At 43.4% G+C, this 14,115-nt stretch overlaps 1 protein-coding gene across 1 annotated transcript in view; it reads right to left on the bottom strand.

Annotated features, from left to right (window-relative positions):
* Nucleotides 1-13,599, bottom strand: part of LOC132866399 (vacuolar protein sorting-associated protein 54-like) — a 45,953-nt gene extending 32,354 nt beyond the window's left edge. The window contains exons 1-2 of the mRNA XM_060899164.1: nucleotides 13,520-13,599; nucleotides 8,966-9,153 (exon numbers count right to left, since the gene is read on the bottom strand). Coding sequence (XP_060755147.1) covers nucleotides 8,966-9,122 — 157 coding nt within the window. The 5' untranslated portion in view covers nucleotides 9,123-9,153; nucleotides 13,520-13,599. The remainder of the gene's footprint in view (nucleotides 1-8,965; nucleotides 9,154-13,519) is intronic.
* Nucleotides 13,600-14,115: the final 516 nt, after the last annotated feature.

Below are 14,115 nucleotides of genomic sequence, written 5' to 3' on the forward strand. Positions count from 1 at the left end.
TAATTATTTCTAGAGAACCTCTGGGATTTTAGATCCGTCACGTCAGTACTTTATAAAAGAATCAACTGCACGTTATAAGACGAGAGTTTATTTCTCCCCAGGTGGAGAAGTCTGTGTGTTCACAACAACATTTCTTCAGTTATAAAAGCACTCGAGGAAATTCTCATCGTTTTCTTCCTGTCAAAGCCAAATCAGCGGTGTGTAAAACGCAGAACAGTGGAATACCGACGACGTTTAAAAGGACGGGTCAGAGAAGCGACGTTTCTGAGCGGGCTAGACAAGGGCGCAGATGGCACTGGGGACAGGGGGGGGGACATGTCCCCCCCCAGATTTATAGTGACCCCTATCTGTCCCCCCCACCCACTGTCCGTACGTAAGGCGCCAAACATAGGTAGAAAAAGTGAGGATTAATGTTTTGTTGGTTACGCTAACTTACATTGCAGCAGCAGTAGCCTTGTCTGTGATCAATCCACATTACACCGATTCAAGAAGGGGAAAGGCTGGAGCAGATCCTTGCAGAGTTGGGAAAGCAAGGTGTTCAATTTTCCACGTAATTCTGGGTTAATAACACTGCACAGCTCATCCATTTGATAGCAACAGTATTTCTGCTACGACTAATGGTGCGTTCAGTTGTACTCGTAAGTTGGAAGTTTGAAGTCGGAAAAGCATTGAAATCTAGCATCTACCAGCATAAACGTTGGGGGTTTTGTTTCATTTCATTAACTGTCCTTTTTTTTCGAATTCCATGTTCCATGATGTCCCAGTTTTTAAACTGGGAAGCGCTCAGTTCTGAGGTTATGTTGTTCAGAGCTCCAAGTTCCGACTTCCAATGTAAATGTAACACACCATCTCGACCCCGGGGTCCTAAGGGGAGCTGGGGACTTTGCCTTAGAGCCCTGCACTCCCGCGAGAGTCCCGCGGGACTCGTGGGACCTGCCGCAAAGCAGTGCGGCGCGGGACAAATTTTGAAAGCTCATTGCGGGCGCGGGCGGGACCGGAAGTGCACATATGCGCGCATGCGCGGGAGTGCATATATGCGGCGCGGGCGGGAGCGGTGATAAGCTGCAGTCCCGCTAACTAAAAACGTGTTTGAAATAAAATTTATAAATTATTAATTTATGTCTATCATATATAATTTGTGCTGGATATTTTATTTGGCATTAATAAAAACATTTTAAGATGCCTAAATTTGCAGAGAGAGTCAGATTGCCAGATTGAGTGAGGAATAGCATCTTAAATTTGCCATTGATCACCCTAACGGGAAATCCTTTGATCACTCTAATGACTCGCAGTTCACACCCAGCTAGCAAGACAATCATGAGTGAAGTGATTTACTGCTTGTGTTAGTCTACAACTCTAATCAGAGAGACAGGTTACACAGTGACGGTAGGCTTGACTCAATGCTATCCCAGAAATCCTTCCTGTAATATGCAAATTTGGCTGTCCAATCAGAGGTGGCCAAATTTGCATATTACAGGAAGGATTTCTGGGATAGCATTGAGTCAAGCCTACCGTCACTGTGTAACCTGTCTCTCTGATTAGAGTTGTAGACTAACTCAAGCAGTAAATCAATTCACTTCTCTTACTAGCTCTGCTTTGCAATAAAAAAAAAAAAAAAAACAAAACAAAACACACCATTGGTACAAAGCAAGCCCATTCACTTTTTTATGCTGATCAGAGAATTACAATGGTTTCTCATGTGATAAAAATGTGCGATTTGCGATTAAATATTTTAATCGCTTGACAGCACTTATTATTATTAGAGACACTACATGCTGAATTCAGAAACAAGGTAAATAATAACAAACGTGAACGTGAGCTGTAGATATTTATGCTCAAATCCACTCAAAGTAGGGGGCGGGGCACCATCACGCTGTGTCAAGACAAGAACTTTCCTGAGAAATAACGCGAACGTCTGCATCATGCGGGATTTGTGGGCGGGAGCGGGACAAAATATGGCAGGCGCGGGCGGGAGCGGGACTGAAAATCATAATTTTTTTGTGGGCGCAGGTGGGAGCGGGACTGAAATTCATAATTCTTTGTGGACGGGAGCGGGACTGCGCAATGCGGGCGCGGGCGGGACTGAAAAATCCGACCCGCGCAGACCTCTACTTCGCCTGTCGTGGTAACCATAGTGATCATAAACTAGGGTTGGGCAGTATCCAAATTTTGATACCTTTAAACCGTCTCTGTGTTTTCCCGGGGTATACGGTATTACCGAGAAAAAAATAATATTTTGTTTCGGCCTACTGTGTAACGTGCGCCTATGCCTCAAATGTACTATTTAAAAGCAGCATAGCGAATTGTGTGCATTGTGGTATGGATTAAGCAGCAAAGCGAATTTTGTGCATTGATGAATGGATTAAGAGATATTTCAAAGCATCACGCAACTCTTCCTTCATCTTGAAAATAGCATTCAACTGTCGTTTACACATGTCTGCGTTGAAACGCCATTTGCAGCACTATTTCACCTACTCCATCAAAAAAAAGTACACGATGAGCAGGATCATACCCTTTCAAGCATGGGAAATAAAAACAAGAAAAAGAATCAACCAACACCCAAGTCCGTTTAGACTGCGCGATAAACCATATTCTTCAGTGCAAATGAGGCGAACCTAATTCAAATGCACGGTAGCTGCACAAGGCAAAATCATATGGGCCCACGTCATGCCATGGCGGGGAAATTAATCATCAAATGGCCTTACCTTGCTTAAAACGTTGTCTTGATCACATAACTCCTTACAATTATTCCACTTAAATCCATACGGTTTAACACACCCAACAAAGATAGCAAGCGCATTGCTAATTCCCACCAGAAACCTAACAGTTTACGCTACGATGTTTTCTTCCGTTTCTTCAGTAGATGACATTTCAAACGTTTATTACCCACATCCCAAATGTCATACGTTATATTATTTTACCTTGTTGTTACTCATGTAACCTACTCAAAACACAACTCATTGGCGAGATCTCGTGGAAGTGGAGTACCCCAGGCTATGGTGTGCCTTAGGGGACATATTAGATTTTTTTCGATTTTGCGCGGTCATTTACATTATTGCTGGCTCTTCCTTTTCGTTTGGTTTGAAACCAAAATGCTGCCACACTGCCGATGTTGTATTTTTTTTTTGCCACTAACTCGTTATCTTGACTTGCCATCTTTCAACCGCGGTCTCAGTCTCTTTTTTTTTTTTTTTAGATAGGACAGTATAGAGAGACAAGAAATGAGCGGGGGAGAGAGAGACAGGAAATGAGCGGGGGAGAGAGAGACGGGATCGGGAAATAACCTCGGGTCGGAATCGAACCCGGGTCCCCGGATTTATGGTACGGTGCCTTAGCCATCTGAGCCATGACACCCCCGGTCTCAGTCTCTTGCGAAGCTTTCTGTCAGACTCCAAAATGTCACGCAGGGTTGCCATGGTAACGACATAAACAACCCTGCACGCGATGAAAACTTCTTTAGGAAATTGATAGAATTAGTGAAAATACGATCACACAGTTATTCGGGATGATCTTCAATTTATTATTTTATATTATGACCTCATGTACTCCATATTTATTTAGATATTATATATTTTTTTAAAATGACGGTAATGAGACCGATACCGTTGGTACTTTTGGATACCTCGGGATACCTTCTTACCGTAATACCGCCCAACCCTATCATAAACAACTGTCTAATGACCAAGCTGGTGATCTTTCTGCCACATTAAGCCAGAGAAGAGGGGAAAAAAAAATATCACAGTGTTTGTTTCAAGAACCAAAAGATATAAATATCCTCTGCCTGCTGCCTGCTGCCTTTCCCAGATGTGACAAATACTTGTTTTGTAATGTTGAGTAGCTAGACTGATAATAATAAGAAGGAATTTGGACTTACCTGAAGTAGGCCAAATGTAAAATAACAGCATTCTATGCTGTAGGTGAATATCTTTTAATGTTATTATTTTTATGTATAAATGTTATTTTAGTAAGCAGCAACTGTTAACTGAAATTATGGAGTCTGGTAAACTGAAAGACAAGTTTAAAGCCATTGTTGCTGCTGAAGGGGAAGGGCCAGCGGTGTCCATCAGGCCTTTATGTATGGAATCAATTTTGTGCCAAAATGTTCATACAAAACTTTTGAAATATCAAACGACAAATCAAAATACACAAAAAGAAAAAAAAGTCAATTTTTTTAGACTGGCAAACAAATTATTCGTGTAATCGTGCAAAATATCAGTCTATTACTCTTCAGAAACCTTTTATTTTTGTTCCGCGTCTTTCTCAGTTTTGTTTGACGTAATTTATTTTGGTTGCGATTCCAGCTTTCTCGTTTGCGCTCCCTGACTTTTTGCTTGCGGTTTTGGCACAAACTTCCCGTGTGGGAGGGCTGTCCAGGAATGCATTCCCATTGGCTAACTTGTGTTTGACTGACAGCTACGCTCAGCCATTCCCTACTCGGATTCTGGCGGACTGTTTGACGAGTGACCGATCCATTGACGGTAAACAAGGATGGAGTGGACTTCAGTGGCGACTATGATATTGAATTAATTCAACAAAGTGTAAATTCAATATCATAGTCGCCACTGAAGTCCACTCCATCCTTGTTTACCGTCAATGGATCGGTCACTCGTCAAACAGTCCGCCAGAATCCAAGTAGGGAATGGCTGAGCGTAGCTGTCAGTCAAACACAAGTTAGCCAATGGGAATGCATTCCTGGACAGCCCATCCACACGGGAAGTTTGTGCCAAAACCGCAAGCAAAAAGTCAGGGAGCGCAAACGAGAAAGCTGGAATCGCAACCAAAATTAATTACGTCAAACAAAACTGAGAAAGACGCGGAACAAAAATAAAAGGTTTCTGAAGAGTAATAGACTGATATTTTGCACGATTACACGAATAGTTTGTTTGCCAGTCTAAAAAAAATTGACTTCTTTTTGTGTATTTTGATTTGTCGTTTTTGTTTGATATTTCAAAAGTATTGTATGAACATTTTGGCACAAAACTGATTGATATTTATGTCCCACAATGTGGACTGTGCGCTCACCTGCTATCCGTGCTGCTCTCAGCCAATATGGGATGATGCTAAGTGTGCTAGACGAGATGGCTGCAAATCATTCTGAGGCAGAGGGTTTACGTGTTCGACTGCAACAGGGTAATATTGTACTGGGACTTCTGCTTGCTTTAGGCTAAGTTTACATTAGACCGTATCTGTCTCGTTTTCTTCGCGGATGCACTGTCCGTTTACATTAAACCGCCTGGAAACGCCGGGAAACGGGAATCCGCCAGCGTCCACGTATTCAGTCCAGATCGTGTCAGCTCCAGTGCTGTGTAAACATTGAGGATACGCGGATACGCTGTGCTGAGCGCTAGCTGGCGTCTCATTGGACAACGTCACTGTGACATCCACCTTCCTGATTCACTGGCGTTGGTCATGTGACGCGACTGCTGAAAAACGGCGCGGACTTCTGCCTTGTATCACCTTTCATTAAAGAGTATAAAAGTATGAAAATACTGCAAATACTGATGCAAATACTGCCCATTGTGTAGTTATGATTGTCTTTAGGCTTGCCATCCTTCCACTTGCAAGTGGTAAGTGATCTGCGCTGGGATCACACACACAGCGGCTCAGTCCCGAATCACAGCTTGTTCACTTCACTCGCGTGCTCTGTGAGCTGCGCAGGGCCGGAGTGCGCACCCTCCAGAGGGCACTCGCTGTTCAGGGCGGAGTGATTTGGAGCGCAGGACGCCTGCGGAGCCGAGCGTATCCGTGTATTGGTGTTGCTGTGTGCACGCGAATCGTTTTAAAAACGTTAATCTGATGATCCGCTGATACGGTCTAATGTAAACATGGGCTTAGATGTGATCAGTGAACTAGAGGTTCTGAACGCATCTCTTCAGAAAAACACTCAGACAATGGAGGGCATGCTGTCTGCAGTCTCCCTTGTCTAAGACAGCTTGAAATCCAAAAGAAACACTGAACACTTTGAGGCGATCTTTAAGGAGGCAGAGGACAAGTGTGACAATCTGTCTCTAGGACCCATTGTTCCACCACACACACATAGGCCCCCTAAAAGATTTTCTGGTCAGGCTCCTGCATACACACCTGGATCAGCTGTGGATTTTTACAGTCCAGAGTTCTACCGTGTCCTAGATACAGTAGATGCACAAATCACTGAGAAGAAGTTGATGCAACCAGGCATTCAAACATTAAAAGGACTGGAAAACTCACTCCCAACTCCCATGACAAACGATACAGCAGTCCGCAAATATCCTGAACTGAATGGAGAAGACTTGAGAGTTCAACTCAACTAGCCTTGTTTAAAAACAAGTACAAGGTCAACACAACTGCAGATGCTGTGAAAGAAATGCACCCTGAAGTCCGTGGCCTGTTTGATCAGGTAGAGACACTAGTGAGGTTGCTGATGGTTGTGCCCAGATCATCTGCGGAGGCAGAGCGCAGCTTCAGTGCGTTACGCAGATTGAAAACATGGTTGCGATCAACCATGACTCAAAAAAGGCTCAATGGTGGGGGCGTCGTGGCTCGGGTGGTTGGGGCGCCGTGCCGTGGGTGCGGGCGACCCGGGTTCGGTTCCGGCCCGGGGTCGTTTCCCGATCCCTTCCCGTCTCTCTCTCTCCCGCTCGTTTCCTGTCTCTGCACTGTCCTATCCAATAAAAGGTGCAGAAAGCCCAAAAAAAATATCTTTAAAAAAAAAAAAAAAAAGGCTCAATGGCACTGCGGTTCACCCGGACAGACAAGATATTGCCCAGCAATATGTTCAGGGAAATGAAAGGAGGAGAAATGTTTTGGGGACCTATTGAGTCTGCTTCTAGACGGTAAATTTGTTTGGCTGCAGAGGGAAATTTTTTTTTTCGATCAATTTTGTTTATTGGAAAAAATACTTTTTATTTGTGTGAATCTGCTGTTCAAGTGTTTATACTTCTGTTTTCATACACATTTTACAACCCCGATTCCAAAAAAGTTGGGACCAAATATAAATTGTAAATAAAAATGGAATGCAATAATTTACAAATCTCAAAAACTGATATTGTATGCACAATAGAACATAGACAACATATCAAATGTCGAAAATGAGACATTTTGAAATTTCATGCCAAATATTGGCTCATTTGAAATTTCATGACAGCAACCCATCTCAAAAAAGTTGGGACAGGGGCAATAAGAGGCTGGAAAAGTTAAAGGTACAAAAAAGGAACAGCTGGAGGACCAAATTGCAACTCATTAGGTCAATTGGCAATAGGTCGTTAACATGACTGGGTATAAAAAGAGCATCTTGGAGTGGCAGCGGCTCTCAGAAGTAAAGATGGGAAGAGGATCACCAATCCCCCTAATTCTGCGCCGACAAATAGTGGAGCAATATCAGAAAGGAGTTCGACAGTGTAAAATTGCAAAGAGTTTGAACATATCATCATCTACAGTGCATAATATCATCAAAAGATTCAGAGAATCTGGAAGAATCTCTGTGCGTAAGGGTCAAGGCTGGAAAACCATACTGGGTACCCGTGATCTTCGGGCCCTTAGACGGCACTGCATCACATACAGGCATGCTTCTGTATTGGAAATCACAAAATGGGCTCAGGAATATTTCCAGAGAACATTATCTGTGAACACAATTCACCGTGCCATCCGCCGTTGCCAACTAAAACTCTATAGTTCAAAGAAGAAGCGCAGACGTCTTCTCTGGGCCAAGGCTCATTTAAAATGGACTGTGGCAAAGTGGAAAACTGTTCTGTGGTCAGACGAATCAAAATTTGAAGTTCTTTATGGAAATCAGGGACGCCGTGTCATTCGGACTAAAGAGGAGAAGGACGACCCAAGTTGTTATCAGCGCTCAGTTCAGAAGCCTGCATCTCTGATGGTATGGGGTTGCATTAGTGCGTGTGGCATGGGCAGCTTACACATCTGGAAAGACACCATCAATGCTGAAAGGTATATCCAGGTTCTAGAGCAACATATGCTCTCATCCAGACGACGTCTCTTTCAGGGAAGACCTTGCATTTTCCAACATGACAATGCCAAACCACATACTGCATCAATTACAGCATCATGGCTGCGTAGAAGAAGGGTCCGGGTACTGAACTGGCCAGCCTGCAGTCCAGATCTTTCACCCATAGAAAACATTTGGCGCATCATAAAACGGAAGATACGACAAAAAAGACCTAAGACAGTTGAGCAACTAGAATCCTACATTAGACAAGAATGGGTTAACATTCCTATCCCTAAACTTGAGCAACTTGTCTCCTCAGTCCCCAGACGTTTACAGACTGTTGTAAAGAGAAAAGGGGATGTCTCACAGTGGTAAACATGGCCTTGTCCCAACTTTTTTGAGATGTGTTGTTGTCATGAAATTTAAAATCACCTAATTTTTCTCTTTAAATGATAAAATTTTCTCAGTTTAAACATTTGATATGTCATCTATGTTCTATTCTGAATAAAATATAGAATTTTGAAACTTCTACATCATTGCATTCCGTTTTTATTTACAATTTGTACTTTGTCCCAACTTTTTTGGAATCGGGGTTGTATGTTTCTAATCATTTACATGAAGGCACGAGTGTGAATCATTTCAATTTTATTTTGTTATTAATTTTTGGACATTTCCCTTTTTGTTAGAAGTTACAGTTAAAGTTTCTGTGATGAGATTCTTCATCCTGCTGAGAACAGCAAATGTTTAAATAAAACATGCAGAAGACATGAAGTTTTGGAGCGTGATTAACATACCAGACACATAACAATTTGATCATGTACGGCTAGTGCTGACCAGGTAGGCCTTTGTCTACCAGTGTTCATTCAGTTAGAAAACTCACAATTCTAATGTAGATTGAAGCTTCAGCACACACACACACACTATATAGTATCATATTGGTCTCCATAAGGGACAGGTATTCTGATTTTTTGGCACTTTAACAGACACATATACAACATAGGCTGAATTTGGTTGTACACACGCACACACACACACACACACCTGTAGGCTCCTTGGGGCAGACGTCAGGGAGACAGCGCGGGGGTCTGTAGTGTGTAGATGAGCCCGTCAGGTCTCTGGGCTTCCGGAAGAGCCGGTCAGTGCCAGCAGGGCCCACGCCAGGCTGAACCGCGGGCACCGAGCCTGGTCCGGACGCCATGACAGCGCCGCTTCCTCACACCAGCCTCCAGCTGAGGAGAATAATCAAGGAAACGGAGTCACACTGCTGTCATGTCTAAACATATTTCAGTCCAAAAAAAAAAAAAAAAAAAGTGCATAGACGGACATTGCGCATAGAACGCAAGTCATCGGACCTGTTCACGATAACACCACCATGTTGCACTGTATCCCTGATTAACTCCACAAACCGCAGACAAAGAACAGAGTTGTCTTATTCCTGCTGAGCTTTCTACATTTTCTACACTTGTGCTGGTCTCAGATTGACTAGAAACGGAAGTGAAAGCGCCGACGTTTTCACCCGACACGTTCGAGGTCGAGCGCGCAGCTCCAGCACCTCTCAGTCGATCTCAGCGAAACATTACAAGAAATATCATCATCATGCAAAACAAGCAACACACCTGATGTTGCTGATGCGATCGCTTCTCACTATGGTGTAAAAGAAAAACAACACACTCGGGGACATGCTGTTATTGGAAATTAATCAACATTGTGTGGTGGTAACAGTAATCAGGACATCACCTTGTTCCTGATTACTTTCCTATAACAGCATGACACACAGTGTGTAAGTCGTTAATTCGCAACCCTCGACTCTGATCATGTGACCAGTAGAGACTCTGGTCATGACAGAACTCTGATCTCCAGCATAACGGCGGAGGAACGTTATAAACGGTTGTGTGAGGGAACAGATGTGGAACATCCGCTACAGCTGCACCACAACACAGTACTGACACCAGGGCTGAGGGCTGAGCCGATACCGGACACTGACCGGATAATTACAGCAACCGAACCGACTCCTGATTCATTTCCTCAGCCGCAGGAACACGGTGGGTGTCTAAAGGAGGCGTTCACATTCAGCTTGTATTTGCTTTGAACAGATTCTGGGCGAGTTCTCTGCCTCTGTGCGGTTCTTTAGTCAGGTGTGAGCGAGGTGGGCTTGGTCTCCTCCTAAACGAACTCCAGCGACAAACTGATTCGACTCTGAATCGAATCACTTCAGAAAGTGAATCAAACCTGCTGCGTGTTTTGGTTTGCAGCACTGTTTCGTCGACGTAACGCTGCGTTCGTGACCAAGTGGGAACGAGGAAGTAGATTTTTTTATCCCCCGACTTCCCAGAAGCGAAGCTCCGTTTGAACTCGGAAAGTTTTTCGAATTGCGATTCCGCGACTTTACTTCAAAATGCCAGATCATGAAAAGTAGATACAATAAATAACACTGAGTTTTAAGCATCGACTCTTTGTTTACATTTGAAAATATAAATCACTGTTAAATTACATTCTGCGCTAGTTTTTGATCAGAACGCTCCTTCATGCAAGGTTTAGTTCTATTAACGGTGAATACTGTATATTATAGATCTTGTATATTATTGATAGTGTTTACTATAGACAGATATTTAGATTACAGACGGATATTGTATCATACAGATATTTTAGACATATTGTATATTATGTATATAATAGTTATTGTAGATTGCATATTTATTATATTGTGTAAAGTCTATGTTGTCCATTCCATATATACTGCACATTTTTTTTCTTATATTACATATACATAACTTACACATACACATCGTCACACTTTTCCCCTCCCCTGTATCGCTACAGAGACATCAACAGCCGGAACCAAATTCCTTGTGCGTGTCGATATTCTTAGCCAACAAACATGACTCTGATTCCGTCTGTCGACGTCTTACGGTGAGTATTTACTTAAGTTTCTCGGCTTTAATCTGAGAAGCAGAAGATTGTGAATTGGAAAAAAATTCAAGTTCCCAGTAGTCATGAATGCAGCACAAGCTGCTAACCTGAGCGAAAGCACAGAGCCGTAGCACGGCAGAAATACTTTGGAGAATTTCGACTGATGAAACACAAACTTTAAATTAAAGCTAGACTGCCTTTCAGGTTTTTAATGTTTAGGTCATAAAAAGAACTTTCCCCGACAGACAATTATTATTTTTCTTTGTTTAGTGATCGAAAGCTACTGAGGTCGAATCACAGACTTCCGATTATTTTATTCGTTTTTTTCTAAACGGAACAATTAATGACTTTAGATCCACGTAACTTTAAATTCTCCGCTATTTTTTCCTGCTTCACCATGACCCAATACAAGATACTATGCCATTCATCACATCACATCACATCACATGGTGGGCTTTCCCTGTTCATGCAAGGCATTGTGAGATACAAATTTGAAACAGGAGAGAAAAATGGAGGACGTGAGTGTGCGAACAAAACGTGAAAGAGCGACTACAGTAACGGAAAGAAAGCGAGAAGAAAAGACGTTATGTTATATACGAAGGAAAGGAAACACAGGAAATATCAAACTAATAAATATGGGCGCTCAGCGAGCACCTCGGTGTGATCAGCTGTTCGTTTAGCGACAGAATGATGGAACTGTCAGTGCACGCTCAAAGGGAAGCCTGCGCATGCGCACACACACACGGACTTCCTCTGTCTGCTTGACTGCGCGAAGCAAGCGATTTCATGCACATTATTTGCTTTAATCCCCTCAAATTAAATAACTTCCCAGCCACAGAATGGCCTGATATTTTGTGAGATATTACAGAAATAAACATACATCACAGTGACCACATTTCAGACGGAACTAAATTCCACCGATTTTATGAAATCAAAAGGCCGTCCAGCTTTAAAGAAACGCAGGATGTGGTGCTTAATGATTTAAACACGTTGTTTATATACACTTCTCTTATCATTTATTAAGCAGCTTCTCTGTGTGATTTCTTTGCGTCGTGGCTCAGGTGGATAAGGCGCCATACCATAAATCCGGGGACCCAAGTTCGATCCCGACCCCTCCCCGTCTCTCTCCCCGCTCATTTCCTGTCTCTACACTGTCCTATCCAATAAAGGTGAAAAAAAAAGCCCAAAAAAATAAAGGCTTGTTTAACTTTTCCCAGCATATTCCTGAGATTTACAAGGACATTTCCATGCTTACGCTCACGTTTTCTTCTTTTCGCTTTATTTAAATTTTGTGCAGTACGCCACAAAAATGAAACCAAAACAGCAAACGAACCCACTTTCACTCTGACTCAAACTCAACAAACGGATGAAAGGTGTTAAAAAAACGCCCAAAGACGCTGCGTTATGTTTGATCTGATCTGCGTCGTCTTAGTCGATATAACACATGTAAGTTCATCCTTTCGTTCATTTTCAGTAAGCGCTTTTATCCTGGTTAAGCCGGCCAGGACGGATCTGGAGCCTATCCCGGGAATACACCCTGGATGGGACGCTCGTTGATTGCACACACACTCACTAGGAGCAGTTTAGAGTCACCAATCCACCTACTGACCTGCTTCTGAGAGGTATGAGGAGACCAGAGAACCCAGAGGAAGCACACACAGGTGCTACGGGAGAAGATACGCTCGATATAGAGGTCATTGTGGTTCTATGGACACCAGATAACTGCCACTCTGGGAAGAGGTTCGAGGAGAACTGACTTGGGATCCTGAGTGGCACGACAGCAAAGAGTTTCTTCTCTCGTCTTGAGACCGAATCCTGAATCCTATCTGTGATTGATCAAGAGAGCAAAAGGTGGGAGGGGCATACTCTCTCTCTCTCTCTCTCATCTTCATCAATTATGGGAATCTGTCAAAGCGGACAGGTAGGGCTTTCGTCAGAGTGCGCCAACCTTCAACCGGGATGGTAGAAGAAATTTTCGTCGAAGGTCTCAGAACGATTCTCAGGATCAAACCAGGAACCACAGAGCCGAGAGACGACAACACGACCTGCTGACCCAACACCCTCACTCTGACTCAATCACAACACAACATCTGATACATCGATCTTGTCTTTCAGGCCGATACCGATATCCTGGATTTATAATAACTGGAGCTATTTATTACATTTATAAATCCAAGCTTTCTTTGAAGCAGATCAGGTTTTTGGGGAACACCAGTGTGGGTTTAATTTTCCTTTAAATGAAACCATGACACCCAGACACTACTCATTAATTACACAGTGGAGCCTATGACAGCAAGGTTAATGACAACATTATGACGTCATCTGAACACGATGCAAATTATTATTATTATTATTCATAGAGTCCATGCAGTGTTTGGCTAGAATCACACTCCCAGAGTTGGTGAAATGTATAGAGACACTCTTTATCGCACACACTGAAGGCCACAAAGTGAAAGTAAAGTTTTTCAGCTGCAGGAACAGAAGCGCTCGCGCGCCAGTGAATTTCCGGAAATAAAAGCCGCTCGGAGCTCCAGGTTAGCTCGCTAGCTCGCGCGCGCCTTAGCCAAGCAGGCTGGCTAACTTTATTTAGACCGGAAACGCGTCGAGCGCGAGCTGACAGTCCTCCAGCACTCACCTCTGGCGGTTTATATATATTAACATTCTTAAACCAACACGCTAAATTACCTGCTGTGTGAAATCCGCCAGGGTCCGGCCAACATATCAACAGCTCCACTCCACATCGCATAGCAACATCCCCGCAAACCGGAAGCGGAACAAACACCCGGCTCGTGCACTCATCCATCCTGCACGAGCGCCTTTCTCTTTCCCTGTCATGGCACACTTCCGCCACCTAGCGTTCACAAACAGAGTTGCTCAAGCTGAAGTTCGCTTCTTTAAAGGGCCCCATACACGTTCAAAAAAGTCGTCAAAATTTTATCAAAATTTTGATACAAAGTTTGATCGTGTGTAGGGTGTTTTGATGTCAAAAATTTGATGTCAAAATTTTGACCCCAAATTTTGACATATTCCGGGTTCAAGCCCCGTGGCCGGCGAGGGCCTTTCTGTGTGGAGTTTGCATGTTCTCCCCGTGTCCGCGTGGGTTTCCTCCGGGTGCTCTGGTTTCCCCCACAGTCCAAAGACATGCAGGTTAGGTTAACTGGTGACTCTAAATTGAGCGTAGGTGTGAATGTGAGTGTGAATGGTTGTCTGTGTCTATGTGTCAGCCCTGTGATGACCTGGCGACTTGTCCAGGGTGTACCCCGCCTTTCGCCCGTAGTCAG

The sequence above is a fragment of the Neoarius graeffei genome, chromosome 18, assembly GCF_027579695.1.
Source record: "Neoarius graeffei isolate fNeoGra1 chromosome 18, fNeoGra1.pri, whole genome shotgun sequence".
Lineage (NCBI taxonomy): Eukaryota > Metazoa > Chordata > Actinopteri > Siluriformes > Ariidae > Neoarius > Neoarius graeffei.